The sequence below is a fragment of the Amblyomma americanum genome, chromosome 1, assembly GCF_052857255.1.
Source record: "Amblyomma americanum isolate KBUSLIRL-KWMA chromosome 1, ASM5285725v1, whole genome shotgun sequence".
NCBI lineage: Eukaryota > Metazoa > Arthropoda > Arachnida > Ixodida > Ixodidae > Amblyomma > Amblyomma americanum.
Window position 1 is genome coordinate 211710892 of NC_135497.1, and position 19846 is coordinate 211730737.

The window sequence follows — 19846 nt, forward strand, 5'->3', positions numbered from 1 at the left end:
CGATCTGAAACCTACCATTTCGTGTGGCCAGAGGTCTTCTTTTTCCATGTTTGGTTAGTCTCGTCTGTACTACGTGTTCCATAAGTTTGCCCACACATGAGGTTAACGAGATGGGTCTTAGGTTTTCTAATTTAGGCGGTTTCCCTGGTTTAGGTATGAGGACTACGTTTGCCTTTTTCCGCACTTCGGAAGGCTCCCGGTATCCCATACCTTGTTCATGTATTCTGTTAAAGCTGAGTTTGATGTGTCGTCGAGCTTTCTGAGGATTGTGCTTGTGATCCCATCGGGTACTGGAGCAAATTTCGTTTTTAGGCCGATTATCTGTGCTCTCACCTCAGTTTCCGCGATGGGGGCATCTCGATCTATGTTGGGCTTGCCAGTGTAATTTGGTTTAAACCGAATTCAAGGCCTAAAGTTCAGCATGTACGCTAATGAAATAAACCTTTGGATCAATAAGGGCAGTGACGCGGAGATAGAACAGAAGTTGCAAACTGCCACAGACGTGGTGGTTAAATGTGCGGCAGACAGAGGTCTATCCTGCTCCCCGGAAAAATCGAAATTTTTCATCTACCACCCGAGAAAAAAGAAAGACGTAGACAAAAATTATGGTAGAAAACACTCCACTCTCATCCTGACAGTAGACGAAATAAGAATCCTGGGAATGTTCATTCAAGCCAATGGACAAAACACAAACACAATTAGAAATTTAGAAGACTATGCGGCACAAGTCACGGGCATATTCAGAAGAGTCTCGTTCAGAGGCCACGGCCTCGAAGAGCGCAGCCTCCTAAAGATGACCCAAGCTTACATCATAAGCTGCATTTGCTATACCACACCCTTTCTAAACATTAAGAAAATGGAGCTCGACAGAATCGACGTCATAATTAGGAAATGCGTGAAGCGAGCACTAAGACCTCATATTCACTTCAACGGAAAAGCTGAAAGGAATGGTGAATCCTTAATAGATGGCAGGAACTAACTGGGGCGGTAAGAATCATGCAGCTAGAAAAACTGAGCCAGACAAAAACGGGGAGAACCATCCTTGGGTGGATAGGCCTCGAACCAGACAGAGGTTGACACAAAAAAATACATTCCCCTAGACACGAGGAAGTGTTTATCGATTCCACCTCTGCCGAGAAACATGTACCCGATACACAACAAAGAATGCAAAGAACACAGAGCAAAAACCATCGCCAAAAATATGGAAAACAAGACAGCCGAGGAAGTAGCCTATGTCGACGCGTCAGGCGGAAAACATGGAGTGGCAGTATCTTCAGCGGTAGATGGAGACTGTACACCTAAAATTGCGGCCTCATCACGCACTCGAGACATAGTTACGGCCGAAGAAGTTGCAATAGCACTCGTTTGCGTCGGCACCCGAGCATACATAATGATTAGCGACAGCAAAACAGCCATTTGAAATTTTGCGAAAGGTAGAATTTCGGAGGAAGCCAGACGCATCCTCTCAACAAACCCAACTGATTGAAAAATATTCATCATATGGATACCTGCGCATGAATCTGTCCCTGGCAACGGGGCTGCGCACGCGCTCGCTCGAAATCTCTACTACCGAGCGGCTGTAGAACAGCCTGGATGCAAAGGTATGAAAGATTGCATCATTACATACGACGAACTTACTGAGACTATAAATTACATAGGATATTTCCACCCCCAGATATCGGTCTCTCTCTAATAATAAGGCGCACATTTAAAGGCGGTTGCAAGCTGGAAATTACATCTGCCCAGCCTGGGTCTGTCTACCTGACACAGACCAAGAATAAAAAAGATTAAAAATGTAAAAATTGCAGTGAAAAGGGCACTCTTCATCACATAATTTGGGAATGCGCCGATTCCCCGGGTGCCGGCTTAAACATCAACAGTAGAGAAGCCTGGGAAGTTTCGCTGCGGAGCGAGGACCCCGCCATCCAGCAGCAAGCCACTTGCCTGACAGCTGAGGCCGTGAATAAACAATGCATCTTCACTTGTCCTTAGTCTGCGGAGCGTCCCCTACCCGCGTCCCAGGCCTGCGTGCCGGGACCGGGGATTTGGGGGCTCCTTGGCGGACAATAAAGTTTTCATTCATTCATTCCTTCTCCAATTATAGGCTCGTAGTTTGTGTTGTTTGTGTCCATTTTTGCATGAAAGCAGCTTTTAGTATCTATGCGAGTACTTTCTGTGGTGTAAGACTAACTCCGGCACTGTTCTTAGAGCACTGGTCTGCTGAACTCCACACCTGTATTGCCCACAGCAGCTGTTAGTGAAATGTTTTGGCAGCCTGCATGAAAGCAAAGTTGCTGTTAGATCCTGGTTATGCATGAGATAATGCATACAAAAATGTGTGGAAGGTGTGCCTGGAGTAGTGCAGCACAAGTGGAAGCGGGAAGTGAATAATTGCAAGACTTAAATCAAGCTGTGTCATGGCACCAGATCTGTCCAGTAGTCTCTTTGAGCTGGCGAGAAGGGCTAGGTACATCGTTCAAAGCTTTTAGCCTTATTTTGATGCGAAAAGCTTCACTACGCGGGTCAGAGCCGAGCTTCGCGTGAGCCGAACCGGTGAGTTATGCGCATGTGCGAAAACGAGTGACGTCACGCGCCGCGCTGGTAGTCTCTCCTCTCCGCTGCCGCCGACTCCGTCGCCTCACCTTTCGGCGCAGCCGCGTGCTACTGCACATGTGCGTCATGTGCATGCACAAGGAGGCTATATAATGTGCTTGCCAGAGAATAGGCGTGCGCGCTCGACATGGAAGGGAAGGAGAGTGCGGCTGCTGCTAGACTAAGCAGAAAAGCTTAGAAAATAAATTCGTTCGATCCAGAAGTACTTGCTTGGGAGTTGGCTGCAGAACAGCAAAAAAATGATAAAGCCAAAGCTAAACGTGCAGCTGAAATGCCTAAACAATGGGAGATACGCCTTGCCAAATGACGTATACAATACCAGCTAAGCTACGAAGCATAACCATGATGTCAAACCAAGCATAACTCCCCGCAGGGGGGCGCCTGCAGCTTGCAGGCGTCGTGACGGTGAGTGGCGACACCGCGGGTTCCCGAGCATCCGCAGGGACCTCCCCGCAAGGGGATGATGGTGAACTGTGCATCACCACGGACCCGAGCACCTGCGCCTCGCCGTGCGTGGCATCGCCGTGTCCGGGGAAAAGGGGATCCTGGTGGTTGAGCCGATGCCGAGCGTTTGGACCCTTAAGGCCCCTTGGCGGAGGCAACACACCACTTTGGCCCCAGCTTCCTGCAGATGGCACCTCCGGCCTTACTCGACGGGGGGGAAACGGCAGTCGCCTTTTCCTATCCTCCTCTCCATCTTTCACTTTCCTATCTCTGTCTCACAACTCTCCTATATCCTACTCACTTCTTGGTTTTTCCTGTTTTCCTGGCGGCGAGGGTTAACCTTATGTGACCAACTACCGTGAGTTGTATCATATTTGGTTATAGTTGAGGTGTACAGCTGCCGTAGTCAGGACTTGCTTTCAAGTTCCTGTCCCGTCCCCTTTTTGGACTCTGTGGTGGGTGGCTGGCACCATGACCGAAAAACAATTTTTTTTATGGCTCCCTCCTTATCCAAACCTGATCGCTCTCTAAAAAGAGGGCGGAACGAAGCAGCTGATTTTTTCTCAAAAAAGAGACAAACATTTTCAAAGTTCCACGTAATCCACAGTGAAAGTGACGGAATACAGGCAAGAATAATATCCCCATTCCTTGTGTCAAAATGCTTAACCGATACCTTGGGCCCTGGCTACAAGGTCTCAAAAATGTCCAGCGGCGACTTACTTCTTGAGCTGCGCGACAGCATCCAGTGTTCAAAACTCTCTAACATTGCGTCTATAGGGGACATCTCTGTCTCTGTAACCCCCCACCGATCTCTAAACACAGTCCGAGGTGTAATCTCGGAATCAGACTTTATCCATATTACAGAAGCTGAAATGCTTGAAGGGCTTACCGACCAGAATGTAATCGACGTTCACCGAATCAAGATCCGCAGGGATAACAAAGAAATAGATACCAAACACATGGTCCTCACATTTAATACCAGTACCTTGCCCGAAACGATCGAAGTTGGATACTTGAAAGTCAACGTCAGACATTATATACCCAATCCCCGCCGATGTTTCAGCTGTCAAAAGTTTGTCACGGCTCACAAAGTTGCCGCGGCCGCAAACCCTGCGCGAAATGCGCTTCGAAAGGCAACCATTCTGAGGAATGTGACGCAGCACTGCGCTGCGTAAACTGCGGAGACCGTGCTGCGTACTCCAGGGCGTGTCCGTCCTGGAAAAAAGAAAAGGAAATAATTACCATAAAGACAAAAGAAACCATTTCATTCATAGAAGCAAGGAGGCGTTTTGCGCTTACGAACACATTCTCTTTCACAGCAAAACCCAACTTCGCTGATGTGGTGCGCGGGGGCGTAGCACCACACAGCACTACGGCACCTGCCGAGGCTGCTTTCACAGAGCCAGTGGCAGGGCCATCCACGCCCCAGGCAGGGACAGCGAAGGCTGCTCTGCCACCCTCAAAGCAGGGAGCGCCGGTCCATGGGTCGGCATCCCGCAGGACCTCCCCCCGTCGGGAGAGGCCTGAAACTAACACAACCGCGGGCCCTCCGCGGTCCTCCAGCACCTCGGTTGAGGTGATGGATACAGCACCCACTCCGCCTCCACTACAGAGGCGGAACAGCTCTCTGGAGCGGAAAAAAGACAGGCCCCTCATAACGGGCCCACCACATAAGTAAATCTCCTTTCATTTTCTCTCAAAAACACAAGCATGGCTTTTTTAATTCAATGGAATTGCAGAGGACTTATGCGGAATTATAGTGACATAACACATATTTTAGGGTCAATGTTACCCATAGTTTTGTCTTCAGGAGACCAATCTTGGTCCATGACATGTACATATCCTGAAACATTATCAAACTTTTAGACGCGATCACGAGCAGGCAAATCGACTCTCAAGAGGCGTCGCAATTGTCGTCCAAAGCGGCGTCCCTGCTCGAGAAATCAAGCTCAATACAAAACTTGAGGCGGTTGCAGTCAGCATCATCAGCTATAAAACACTAACAATCTGTTCCGTATACATTCCTTCACATTTTACATTAACAGTCCATGATATAGAAGAATTGATAGATGAACTTCCAGAGCCATATCTGGTAGTTGGGGATTTTAACGCTCACTCCCCTTTTTGGGGAAGCGAGCGCTGCGACTCTAGGGGGCAAACAATCGAAGATTTTATCCTCTCAAATAACATCTGTCTTTTAAATACAGGAAAAGCAACTTATTGTTGCCCAAGCTCGGCAAAAATGAGCTTTCTCGATCTAGCTTTCGTATCACCATCGCTTTTTAACAATTTTAAATGGGATGTTTTAAATGACCCCCTGGGAAGTGATCACCTACCTATTATCATCAGCCTCTCATCGTCTACTGCAGTCATCCCCACAAGACCACGGCGCTGGAAACTTCACCTCGCCGACTGGTCACTTTTTACAGCAAGTGCCACACTAGAAAAAGAATTTTGTGAAGATCTCAGCATAGACGAAATTAATGGAAAGTTTACTACATGCATAATATCAGCCGCTACACTAGCCATACCACAAACAACAGGACTCGTACACAAAAAACATAAAGTATGGTGGACACAAGAATGCAAATTGGCAAAAAAACAACAAAATAAAGCTTGGGGCTCTCTGCGTCGGTATCCCACAGCGGAGAACTTGATTGCCTTTAAGAGGGCCAAGGCCAGAGCGCGATTCGTTCGGAGAAATGCCGAGAAATCCTCGTGGCAGAAATATGTGTCCTCAATAAACAGCTCAGTAACCTAAAAAAAAATGTGGGAAAAGGTTCGAAGATTCAGTAGTGACCATACCCCTTTCACACTTCCTCTATTGACTACACCCGGGACACAAACATCATTAGAAGAACAGGCCAACATACTAGGTGAGCATTTTGCTGAAGTTTCCAGTTCGTCCAATTACACAAACACGTTCCAGAAGTACAAAGCAATAGCAGAAAAACAAAAACTTCCATTTGCAGCAGGTATGCACGAGGACTACAATCAACCCATCACACTCCAGGAATTGGTTAGGGTATTATCTTCTGGTAAAAAGACGGCAACAGGCCCAGATAATGTGCATTACGCTATGCTTGCCCATCTCTCTGAGGCTGCCGTGCAGGCATTGTTGAAATTCTTTAACAAAATATGGACAACTGGGAATATACCTGAGGAGTGGAAGAAAGCAATAATAGTACCTTTTCTGAAACCCGGAAAACAACCAACAAGTCGTAACAATTACAGACCGATAGCCCTCACCAGCTGCATCGCTAAATCTTTCGAAAGCATAATAAGCATTAGACTGACCTTCACACTTGAATCTCGTCGACTCTTAGATTTACATCAATGTGGATTTGAGAAAGCATGCTCGACCACTGATCACATTGTCCGCCTAGAAAACACCATCCGGGCGGCGTTCATCCACAAACAGCACTGTATCGGGGTCTTCTTCGATTTGGAGAAGGCATATGATACCGCGTGGAAGTTCGGCATCCTCCATGACCTAGCAGAGCTAGGGATCCGCGGCAGGATGCTGAACTGCTTGAACAACTTCCTGACTAACCGCACATTCAGAGTCCGTCTGGGAGCAACTCTATCAATGACATTCACCCAAGAGAATGGCGTACCCCAGGGATGCATTTTAAGTACGACACTCTTTATAGTAAATATGAATTCTTTGGCTAAAGTAATACCTAAGTCCGTAATGTATTCAGTTTATGTAGATGACATACAGATAGCATACACTTCTTCCAACATACTGTCCTGCAAGAGACAAATACAAATCACACTAAATAAACTGGCTGCTTGGGCAGAGAAAAATAGATTCAAGTTCTCCCCTCAAAAAACAGTAGCTGTTTTATTCTCATTACGACGAGGCCTACAGGTCGATCCCAATCTGTGCTTGAATCAAACCACACTGCCAGTCAAACAGGAACATAAATTTTTAGGCATCACTTTTGACAAGAAACTTACATTTCTGTCACACATTAACAACCTGAAAAAGAAAGCATCCCAAGCCCTCAATGTATTAAAGGTACTCTCGCGAAAACGGTGGGGGTCCGATAGAGCATGCCTATTGCAAATATATCGCTCTTTGGTGCGCTCCAAGCTGGACTACGGGTGTGTGGTATATGGTTCGGCAAGAGCATCCTACTTGAAACGACTGGACCCTGTTCATAATCTTGGTTTGCGCCTATCAACTGGAGCATATAGAACATCCCCGGTAAATAGTCTTTACGTTGAAGCTAATGACCCCACACTAGAGGATAGAAGAGTCACACTAACATGCACGTACATCCTAAAAACCCATTCTCTCCCTAAACATCTCTGCTATCCCATTGTTACCAAGTGCCCATCTAGGAGATTATTCAATAATAAACCACATTTTATCAGGCCACTAATAATGCGCTTTGAAGATAAATGTGAAGACTTAGCAGTGCTGGACGCCCTACCTAATATTGCACAAAGACATGAATTTCTACCACCATGGTACAGCCTTCCTTCGGTGTGTGACTTCACATTGACACACGTAAACAAAGAGAAAATACCACAAGAGCACATACTGCAAGAGTTCTTTGCACTACAAGAAAAATGACACTTACACTGAAGTTTACACTGATGGCTCAAAAACAGAAAGTCATGTCGGAAGTGCAGTAATTCAAGGAACAAATGAAAAAATGATACGATTGCCACAGTATGCATCGGTATTTACTGCGGAGTGTTATGCCATCTTTGTAGCTGTAGAACAAATAGTAAAACAAAACAAAAAATAGCATCATTTACACCGATTAACTGAGTATGCTAAAAGCGCTGCATTCTACAAACGCTGCTGAAACCATAATAGGAAAAATCATACATAACATAGTTAAAATTACAAAGCAAAAACATAACATTATATTCTGCTGGGTCCCTAGCCATGTTGGAATTTTAGGTAATGAGAGAGCAGATGCTTGCGCAGCACAAGCTAGAATTGGCCATATAAAACAAGTTAACATACCACAGAGGGATTTTTCTAAATTACTGCACAGTAAACTCAGGAATAAGTGGCAGATTACATGGGACAAACAAACAAACAAACAACAAACTACATTCTATAAAACCTGTTTTGGGAGAATGGAGATCATGTACACATCAGGAGCGTTTCATAGAAGTTATTTTGTGTCTACTACGCATTGGACACACACACCTTACTCACAACTTCTTACTGACAAAAAAAGACAAACCTCTCTGCGAAATGTGTGGCGATGAACTCACGGTAAACCGCATTTTAATTGTATGCAAAAAACTGGAACAACTGAGGAAAAAATATTTCACAACATTGTGCAATGAATACATCCCACTACACCCCATGCTACTTTTAGGAGATTAAGCACTGGTTGATTTTTCCAGCATTTTTAAATTTCTCAGAGAAGCCAATGTTTTATACAAACTTTAGATATAAAAAGCGTAACCTTTAACAAAAGCTCTAACCGTGTGTTTGGCGCATCATAGCCTCAGTTGCTTTTGCGCCATTAAAATCAATATAACTAACTAAACCAAGCATAACTGAAGCTTTTCGCTTGTATATCCAGGCTTAACCAGAGCTAAGCCACTGCCTAATTTTTTACCAGCAGCATGTTTATATGTATGCATGTACCTTTCATTCCAGTACTTTTTTTGTATTCGGTTCAAATCTGCCGCGATATTTACCCTCCTTCAGGGGGGTGTGCACATGGTATCATCGGCACTATGTGGCTCTCTCAGGCAAATGCCAGTCCTATTTTGTTTTTCTTGTATGTTTCACCTGCCTTGAAGTGCATCTTCCTTGTTTTTAGGATAGCCTAGGGAATCGGTGTCTCATTATTTTGTTTGCAGACACCTGAATATGCTGTGTGCAGTTGCATGTAATTTGTGTGCTTTCCCGTCCTCTTTTTTTTTTCAACCTCCCAGCCACTGGATTTGCTGTGGGGCCATGCAACAGAGCATTAGTAGCACCCTCAATTGGCAATTCAGAGCTCAAAAACAGTGAGGAAAAAGTTCCCGTCACTATGTAAAGATTTACAGGGAAGCTACAGTGAAGCTTTTGGGTAGTAGCAGAAAAATGTTATTGCATGTAGTCGAGAGTTCGACGGAAATCCATGAGGTCGGGTATTCTGATCTGATGAAATGAAAAAGCATGTCACTGACTATATTTGAAAAAAAAAAAAGGGGAAAGACGTTTTGAAATCCATATGGGTTTTTGTTCACAATGAGCAGGACGTACAGGAGTGTTGGCGAATTTATATGCGAAGATACCTGTATGGGTTTCGAAACATTTCTCTTTGTTGACTATGCTCAGTGACTGCTTCATCTCATAAAAGTGATTGTGAAGAAAAAAAAGAGGATAAGAAAAACATGAAACTATAGGGAGAGGGGGTGTTGTAGACATTGTGTTTGTGTGAGTGAGCGGACCTGTTAGAAGATGCACCATTTTTACTTGTGCCTATAAACACAGGTAGACAACACTTGTAGTAGAAGGAAGTTGCCAATTAAGAAAATTAGCATAAAATAATATTAGCACACTAGGGTGAGCAGTCATAGGTTAAATATGTCACTTGTTTAATAGTATATACCATATAATCATACAACTGCGCCTTAGTACATCACCTCAAAACTTGCATTTATACCTACACAGTAGTGCAATGAAGTTGTGTAGTGACTTCTATCTAATGGATGTTCCTGGGCTTTCAGGGAGCACTGCCTTTGCTTTGCTCATGATGGAGGTGCTTATTTCTGTCCTCCAGGACATGGCCATTTTATCACTCAGGAATTGTGCCTGGGCCCTTTAAATACCATTGTGTGTGTGTTTGTTAAACATGTCTGTTTTTATATGTTTCTATTGTGTGTCTGATTTCAAAAGTTCTCCTCACAGCCCAGAGATCTGCAATATTAGGGATGCTATTGGAGCCAAGGGTGTCATACTTTATTATTCCGATCTAGAATGTCCTACCAGATGTAAAGCCAGGGAAACCTTTCCAATTTCTGCCGAATAGTGCCTCTCAATGTATTTACACATTTTTCAGAGATTACCCATGGAGCAAATGGACGTACCACCAACGGACACCTGACAAAGTTTGTCACATACCCAGATAATCTGAACCTGTATGGTAAGATGTATTTCACTTACCAATTGCTGTTTGCCTGTTTTCAGAATTTTGATATCTATATCAACTTTCCTGGTCAGTGTCACTGCAAAAGCTTGCACACGTGGGTGCGTGGTTACAGTAAGTTAATAGATTCATTAGATGTTTTAGAATTCAGTATTTTAACGAAATAGCATTCAGGCTCACATTCTGCAGAAAATCCAGTGGTGGCGTTGTGAGCAATAGATCCTTATAGAAGCAACCTAGGTCATGTGACCTTGTGGCATTGTCGCAACTTGTCCACCGGATCGTGAGCAAACTGTCCACTGTGGCAGGCGGCAGTTAAATTAACGATTGGTCAGTCTGGAAGAGAAACCCGGGTCGCTCGAGCCCCACCAGTGGCAGTACCTGCCATCGCAGGGCAGTAGCGCATCACTTAATCTCTGCGCCATGAGTAGCATGAAGACTCCCAGGGATCTGTGAATGTAAAGTATACAGAATGACCCATTCCAATATATGGGCATTAACCCATTAACACTATCACGTCATACCCTTAAGGCGGAGCTTGTCCCCTGCATTTTTAATTGCAGCTCTTTGACAAGCCGCAGATCTTTTATTGGAGCCATACTCTCATGACTCTCCTCTGTTCTGGCAGCCTTGATGCCATAGTGTAGGATAAGAGGGCTCTCACATAGCTTGTTTTCACCGTACAATCACCTGACTCTTGGCAATAACGGATGTATTAAGTCCGCCACTATGGACAAGGGTAGCGCTGGTGAACACTCTCGAGGTTAAGTTGCATACAACATATATATCCGCGAAATTAGAAGATTGGACAGCCACTGCCATAGCTCAGTTGGTAGAGCATCGGATGCAAAACTTGGAGGTTGTGGGTACGGATCCCACTGGCGGCATGTGGTTGTTTTTCTTCTGCTTTCTAATCGGTTACCTTCCAGCGATAAAATATTTACACTATTAATTTCCCATTGGTCTACACCACAAATTAAAAAAATAGATTGAAAAATTCCCCTATGCTACTTGGTTTCAGTGACTGTTCGCTTCCTTCATATGTATGCCAAAACGCCCCTCATTTCCCTTCCCTTGTCTGCTCAGGAGCATGAGATGGAAGACCGTACTACAGTGAAAGCTCGTTAATTCGAACCTCGATAATTCGAACCACACTACTTGGTCCGGCCAAGCTCCGAAGTCGGGCGCCGCCACGTCTGAGCGGCTTGGCACACAGCATGTGACCAAACAAACAAAAACAAAAGCACCTCCGCATAGTTAGAGGCAGCGCAGCGCACGTCCTAAGCCGGGACAGAAGATGGAGCCAGACAAAACCGCGGAAGAGAGGCCGCCGCGGTGGCTGAGTGGTTATGGCGCTCGGCTGCTGGCCCGAAAGACGCGGACTCGATCCCGGCCGCGGCGGTCGAATTTCGATGGAGGCGAAATTCTAGTGGCCCGTGTGCTGTGCGATGTGAGTGCACGCTAAAGAACCCCAGGTGGTCGAAATTTCCGGAGCCCTTCACTACGGCGTCTCTCATAGCCTGAGTCGCTTTGGGACGTTAAACCCATATAAACCAAACCAAAACCATGGAAGAGTGGGTAAAGCCTAAATGGCGCCATCACCGACGCGGCGGCCGGCGGCGCCGGAGGGTTGGCGGCCGCGGTGGCGGCTGCCTACCCTCCTTTCCGCGCAGCCTCCGAAACTCGCAACTAAATACTCGTTAATTCGAGCCCTGTTAATTCGAAAATACGGATAAGTACTGTCGGCGCGGTCCCAGCCAATGCCCATGAAAGGCTGACTTCGGACGGGCGCTACAAATTACGTGCGAAAAACTTTTTCTTTGCGAGTGTCGTCCATCGTTCTACCCATCAGTCGCCAACGGAAGCATGCGGTCAGCCGCGATCGTGACGCCGGCTTTTAGCATCGTTCGCTGCAAAAGGCGTTTGCTGCCGTCGTGTGTTCCAATGATTGAGTGGCAGTAGACGGCATCCGCCCTAAGCGCCCATGGCACGATAACCCTAAGCGCCCATGGCACGATAAGGCGGACGTAGTACATACTGAAAACGAGGCCAGGACAAGCGCTGGCACTCTGCCAAGAACTCGCTTCCCCTCCTTTGCTAGAGCTAACGTCAAAAGGTAAACACACCGTGATGTTATCGCTGCGCAGCATCTTGGCGCACTGCCGAGAAATGCGTTGTGGACCGTGACGGTGCGAAACGGAGGGAAGCGTTAACGACTGGCGGTTTTTTTTTTTTGCTTCAAATTCCTAGGCAAAAGTCGAAAACGAGGCTTGCGCAACCGGACAAGCGCTGGCACTGCCAAGTGCGCTTCCCAACACACCTTGTTAGAGCTAACGTCAAAAGGTAGAGCTAACGTCAAAAGGTAAACACACGTGATGTTATATCGCTGGGCAGCATCTTGGCGCTCTGCCGAGAAATGCTTTGTGAACCGTGACGGTGTGAAACGGAGGGAAGCGTTAACTGCCGGTTTATTTTTTTTTTTTTTTTCAAATTCTTTGGCAAAAATCGGGGGCTGGGTTCATTGAGCGCCTCCTCTAAAAATAGAGGAGGCGCTGGTTCATTCCGCGAGTGGGTTTGTTAGGCGAGTAAGTACGGTACATGTACTGTAAGGCAAATAGTTCTTGTCAGTTTTTTCAAGGCCATTCGATAATTCGAACGTCGGATAATTCACTTCTTTTCCCGGTCCCCTGAAGTTCGAATTAACGAGCTTACTGTACATCCGTCCCGCATCTCTTTTTCACACTGTTTTTTCTTTGTTTCCTTTTCTCTTTACACAGCTTATAGCAAGTAATTCAGTTTTCAGTTATACTGAAGCCATTCCTCTATTTCTTCTGTCAACTGGGAGGGTTTCTGAATTTGTTGTACTGGGCACACTTTGCTCATGATTTTAAATGGTGGGCAAGAAGTTTTAATTCCTGAAAATATGAATTGCTGTATCTGAATGCTGCCTTTGCAAGCAGCTAATTGGTACCACTTGAAATGTGGCAGTCATCCATGCTGCAGTAACTGTGGTTCAAACATATCTTGTTTGAATTTATATTTCATTTAGGCAAGAGAACGCATTGCCAGTTTATTGTGAAGACACTTGCGTGAATGCCACAAACAATGTCTCATGCCTTGCCCTTCACAGCAGTGCAATGCATTGAACTTATTGTTTCCCTGTCTGCAAGACATTGGCCTCCTTGAAAAGTTCTGCAGCCTCTCTGCACACCATCTGGAATGTCCATGCAGTAAACTCTCATGAATTTAAACTGTTTTAATTCTAACTGCTGGTTTATTGGTTAAGCACTTGGTTCTGTAATGATTGAGGGTATTAAAACGGGTCTCATTTATTCAAAACACCTGAATCGGTCACCTTTGCTTTCGGTCAGAGTTATTGACAGTCAACTGTGTATCCAAATTCTATGATTTTAGTTCTATTTTTTTGAAAATTTTTTCCCCATTAATCCTCTTGCCATCTTTCTTTCCTCAGACTCCCTCCCCTAGGCCACTTACCTTGCCAATGGTTTTAAATGCTCTGACGAAGATCTTTCCTTTTCTGTAAGGAACTTTCACTTTCCATTTTTATGCCACACCTAAAGGAATACACAGAAGTGGAGGGCTTAGAAGCTGTGATGATCTTGTATTTCCACCACTCTCAAACAAATACATCACACATTATCACCAAACTTTTCATCCAGCCCTGTTATAACATTAGTTGTAAGTAGCAGCAGGCTTTACAGTAAAGTTGGATATACTGAAACCGAATAGTTCAGATTATTCGCTGTATCGAACACAGATTACCCCTTTCAAAATCTTATGAAAAAGCATAGGAAAGTGTTTCAGTATATTGAATTCCAATTTCTCCGGTCATTCGAAATTCTGAACTTTGTGCCACCTCCCTTGCAGGTAGTGCTTTTCTTAATGGCGCTTTTCAGTCATTTTTCGCACATGGAGATTGATTGGCTCGCACATGGAGATTGGTTGCTGGCAGCGCTAGCGCTGTGAAACTAAGTGACGTGTTGCATAGGTACCGAAATTTTTGCAGGAGGCTGCGCTGCCCCGGAGATTGACCAATGGGGCCAGGGGGCAGCATGTCGTCTTTCATATATAACATGTATGGCTTTGGACATATCAACCAAAGAACTGCAGTTGGCTAAAAGTTGGAAGGATAGCATAGCCTGAAGCACAGCCTTGAACTGCCACCGGTGTATAGATTTGTCTCCAACAAACAAAAGAGAAGGATAAAAAATTACAAGTTTTAGTTCCAGTTCACCATCAAGGGATCCAGCTGGCTACAGGAGCTTTCCTATCTTCTCCTGCTCCAAGTCTGTATGCAGAATCAAATGAATGGCCACTTGATAAGCACAGGTTTTTCTTTGCTGCTCTGCAGTCTTTTCCACTACTTTGAACCCTCCCTGAACACCCAAATTGCAAAACACCCAACTATGAATGTACCTTTCAAAGTAAGCAGTCTGCAGAGTAACTCTGCCTTTTGCTTTTCGCATGAAGAGCACCTCACAACACTAGTTTTGCTATCTTTTCCCCCGTTCTTGAAGCTCGGCAAAGGCTTGCTCCCAGGGAGGAGGCAAACATACCATGCAACCTGGCCTTGTTGAAATTGTTAGTTGTGAAAAGCATATCAAAATTACTTTCGCTATCTCAGTCACATTGCGCACATCTGAGAGGTAATTTTCATGCTTCCGTCGCGTGAAAACTTACCTGAGGTCATCAATAGGACAAGTGCAGTTAGATTACATGGCACTTCTCCATGGGTACAAAGAGCTTGCCTGCAAAATAAATCTGTGACCTCGCGGGCGATTTTATTTGGAGGTCAACTGTGCAAAGAAACACATTCTTGATTGTGCTGTAGCCTTTGAATAAAATGAAGGATAGTGAACTTTATCATAGTAAAATAGGCCAGCTTTCTTCAAGCTGTCACAGCCCCTGACGTCAAATTATTCCCTCCTATAAAATTTGCATTCAGTTCCCTGTGTTGCCACTTCGTCATTACAACCTTTGGTCTTTGACTCCTGTTTCTGTCTTTTGTTTTGTATCGAGTTTGGTAGTTTGTTTACATTTTTGAAAGACAGTGTTTATAATCAGTCTTTAAAATTTGAGTTGTTAGCTTATTGTGGCGATGTTTGTACTGCTCACTGTTTCTTAGACATGAAGAGTTTAAAATTTTCAATTTTTGAATTGTTAGCTTAGTGTGGAAATGTTTGTATTGCCCAGTGGCTTTTACGAACAAAGAGATTGTAATGAGTTTGTCATATTTGTATTGTTAGCTTGTTGTGGAAATTTTTGTGTTGCGTCCCAGTGTTCTCTCTCACTTTGGCTAAGGTTGTTATGATTGTTTACCAAAAGTTTACGTATTTTTCAGTCTGTTTTGATTATTTATTATCTTAAGAACCATGGGGTCAGTCTTTATAGCATATTCGCTTGAATAGAGGTAAATAAAACTGATGTTTACATATATAGTGCCTGTGTATATCTCTTGCGAAGAAACATGGGCAGGGAGGGGGAGAGAGAAAGGAACGAATGAAAGAGAGAAGGCGCTAATTGCCCCACCGCCGGCAGATTGAAAACCCAGTGCCTATGCTATATGACATGTAGATTGTGGGGAGTGCTTGAGGGTGGCCTTTGATCTCTTGTACTCATGCTGTGAAGCATTAAGGGGAGATGTGGGTCGTAAAATAAATTTTTGTTATTAGAGATATCATAATGAAATTAGGTGTATGTATGTATTTCTTCTTCCTGTCTTCAAAAATGTAAATGGCCTTAGTATATCTCAGTTAGTTCCCATGCATGTTATGGAAAAATAGCTCAAGCCTGATTACATAATTTCTTGTGGGTTTAAGACACTTTCCTTCAATGTTCTTTGGTTTTGATGGAAATGGAGCTTTAACCAAATGCCTGCCATGGAGAGCTATGCTATTTGTATGTTTATTTAGGAACATCATTATATAAAAGTGTTCAGTTTTGTCAAAGCACCATAGTTATGAAATATAATTAGGTGACATTATAGTTGAAAATTTGATATATTTGGCTCAGCCATAATAAAATAGCATAACTCCAAAGTTCAGTTCTTTCTGAATTCAGTGTTAAAAGATTACTAATTAAAATTGCATGGTAAAAATGTAAAGAAAATTTCCATAGGGCCAGACATGTTGCCAAAAAATGCAAAGGTGAGAAAATCTCATTTGAAGTGCGCCCACCATTCATTCGGAGGCCGTTGTAGAGGCCTCGGAAAACAGTGGAATGTGGACATTCTAAGAAGATTTCATAATAACGAATAACACCAGGATGTAGGAAAGAGCACCAGCTTTTGAACAAGACCAAGACAGCGGCCATTGTGGATGCCATTGCAGGAAGCGACGGGGGCACAAGTTTGGCTGCATTTTGCTCTAAACTTGCCTTTTTTGGGCCTTCAGAGGCATCAAATATACCAATCTTATAGTACTTGGAGGCTGAATGATAGCTTGAAACTTCATAGGTAGATACTTTAGAATGTATTGAATACGAATATGCCATTTTTGGAAAATCGAAATTTACACATTTTTTTTCACCATTTCAAGACCCATGTCTCCCACTAAGCTTGTTGGCAGCCCTCGGCTGGTATGCCTCACTGCCAGAAGTGTTGCCGAAACCAATTGTACCTTCATTTTAATGTGTGATTATTCGGTTTGTAGTGTACTTGCAACAGGATTAGATATCTTATGATAAGCAATGGCTAGTTCGAAAGAACCGTCCGCTATGGTGTAAGTGCAAAGCAGGTTAGATATAGCCGTGCCTAGTGTGTGGTGCGCTGCCAGCACACCAGCAGGTGGCACATAGCTGCAAGAAGCGTGTCATGAGCATGGGTGCAAAGTATTTTTGTTTCCAGATACAGATAAGCTTCTATATTGCCATTTTTTAATAGTATATCGAATTAGGAATATATTCAACTATTCCGTGATCCCCTTCGAGTTCGATATATCCGGGTTTGTCTATCTAAAATTAACAATAGCTATTTTGGCATTCATGTTTAGCTCTCCTGCATGATGGCAAGAAGATATCTGCAAGATGATGGCAAGATGATATCTGCGTTGCCTTGCTTTTGCAGATATTTATTACTTCATTTTTGTGCCAACCCTCTGCTACGAGCTCAACTTTCCAAGGTCATCAAGAATAAGGAAACGTTTTCTGTTTCGCCGGTTTCTGGAATCTGTGAGCATTCTGCATTTGAACTTCATTATCCAACTGCTGTTCTTGCACACAGATGTTGATAATGATATAAATTTGCAATGTGCCAATGTATAGTCACAGTTGATCCAGGAATTTCTGCAAAAAGATAGTATGTATGATCACTTGCTTAACTTATGGTGTAAGGAGATGAAGTAAAGGTGCAAAAATGTGTGTTCAGGTTTCAGTGAGGTTTCTTTTCTGGATACTTTTGTTTTGGCTCTCTTCACTGGTGAATTTGCTGTCATGCTTGCCATGGCTGGCCATCAGAAAAGGGCTGCTCAGAACTTGGCTTTACTGGTGAGAGGAAGTCATAAAATATAAGATGAGATTTAACCTAGTGTATTTGTTTTATGCACGACTAGGGAGCAGGCAAGGAAGTTTGACAAGACTGGGTTGGATTTTGCAGGCAGTTGCCATGGTCATACAGCATGCATATACAGTAAAATACCACTTTAACAAACTTCATTTAAACGAAGTATTCAATTGTACAAACTTTTTTGAAACCGCCCACCGTAGCGTGATTGAACCCAATACAAACGCCCTTCAGTTTAACGAACATCAATGCAGTGTGCATTTCAGTTCTACGAACAGTTTTCGTGGCGCCATCCCATGTGTCCTAGGTCATACTGAACACTTAAACAAGTACAACTTGCCCTTTTTGCCACGCTTTTTTACATTGAGAACCGCGCCGACCGCGCTCCATTACCGCGTTACGAAACTACACGAAGTGGCGTGTGCAGCGCGTTCCGATAAATTTAAGAATGCAGAAGCCTGAAGCGATTGATGTGCGGCAGGCAGCAGAAATGCTCACAGGAGCTTGGTGGAGTGTGAAACCAGCAACAATAGTGAATTACTGGCAGAAAGCAGGTCTGCATGCAGCAAACTGGACTGCTGTGGACATCAATCTATTAAGCAGAAGATCATGGCACTGATGAAGAAAACAGTGAGCCATGTGGCTGGCCAGAATTGTCAGAAAGACTAGGTGAAGATAGCTCTTTGTTTTTTGAGGAGTATGCCGCCCGTGACTCCCTGGTGAAGACGAATGCTGCATTCACTACGGAAGATATTGGAGAGAGTTCATTACCTGAAGAAGGCGAAGACGAGAAAGATTCGACCAGTCATGATAAAGCGCCAAAAATATCTGCCAAAGAGGCACTAACCGGCCTGGAAAAAGTTAAACCCTTTGCTGCCCAGCAAACTGCTGCTGTGCCAGAGAACGTCCACGAGTGCTTAGACACAGTGACTCAGTTCCCAACTGCTGCATTCCTAAGTGGGAAAGTGCAGCAGATGATTACAGTGTTCTTTGCAAGGTGTTAATAAGCGGAACTTGAGCAGAGTGACAAATAAATGGGCTGATATACGATTTGACCACCCTTTTTTTTTACCTAATGGCAGCAAGCTGCTGCACACTTATTTCAGTTGAGTGAACTTTCACTTTAACAAACTTTTCCCTGGCATCCCTTGAAGTTTGTTCAAGTGAAGTTTCACTGTATTGATTTTTGAATGTCCCAAGCATTTACCATGCATGTGTGCACATGTTCAATAAGCAATGGAGAAATGCTGTATGCAGCTGTGTGCACTACAAGGTTTATTGAATGTAACCCTGTCATTGTGTACGTGCCTTTTCTGCAGCCTGGAAGCACTGATAAGTTCAAAAATTTAGAGAGGCTTTTGCATTAAAAAAAGATAAACAGCTGTAATTGTTCACCAGCACTCTTGAATTAAACAAATATTGCCTCTTGAACAGTTGTAGCTATGTATATATTATCAAGGAAGTGTTGATCATTAGAATTTTTGTGCCTTTTTGTCACATGTAATATTGTACGTGATTGGTTTTACTTGCCTTTTCTTTTCTTTTTTTGCTTGTGGTGCCTAAATTTAGTCTTGCTTGATTTGCCTGCTTTTCCGCTAGCTTTATTTCATATGCATGTGTGATCAGTCTAGGCCTTGTAGCTGGACTGTAATATTTATATACACACCACAATAGAGAGCGTCAGTAGTATTCAGCTGCAGATTCTGAGGTCTTGGGTTTGACTCTAGGCTCCGGCAAGTGTGTTTCCATGGAGGCAAAATTAAAAAGTGCTTGTGCACTTAGATTTCAGTGCACGTTTAAAACTTCAGGTGGCCGAAAGCAATCTGGAGCCCTCCATGCCTGATAGCCCACAGTCTTCAAAAATATATACCATAATTATACCATGATTTCCGGCATACAGTTTGCATTGAGTGTATAGTGCACAGGGCTCAATTTCGGCTCAATATTTTTTTACTTGACTGTCCACACCTAGTACATACAATTGTATCAGACATTTTATGCTATATTGTGTGATATTGGAAACCAAAAAGAAAAGAAAAGCCCCAAATTTTAACTTTTAAAGAAGTGTAAAAGACTGGAATAGTTACAAGAAATTTAAGCCTGCATGCTGTATTCAACATGGTGGTATGTAGTCCTGGCTTTTAGAGTACAT

The 19846-nt window shown here is 43.9% G+C and overlaps 1 protein-coding gene across 2 annotated transcripts in view; it reads left to right on the forward strand.

The window, feature by feature from the left end:
* mdy (diacylglycerol O-acyltransferase) overlaps positions 1-19846 on the forward strand; it is a 206274-nt gene that overhangs the window by 132048 nt on the left and 54380 nt on the right. For both annotated transcript variants that reach the window (XM_077648416.1, XM_077648417.1), the window contains 2 exons: positions 10089-10172; positions 17260-17363. In XM_077648416.1, coding sequence (XP_077504542.1) covers positions 10089-10172; positions 17260-17363 — 188 coding nt within the window. The remainder of the gene's footprint in view (positions 1-10088; positions 10173-17259; positions 17364-19846) is intronic.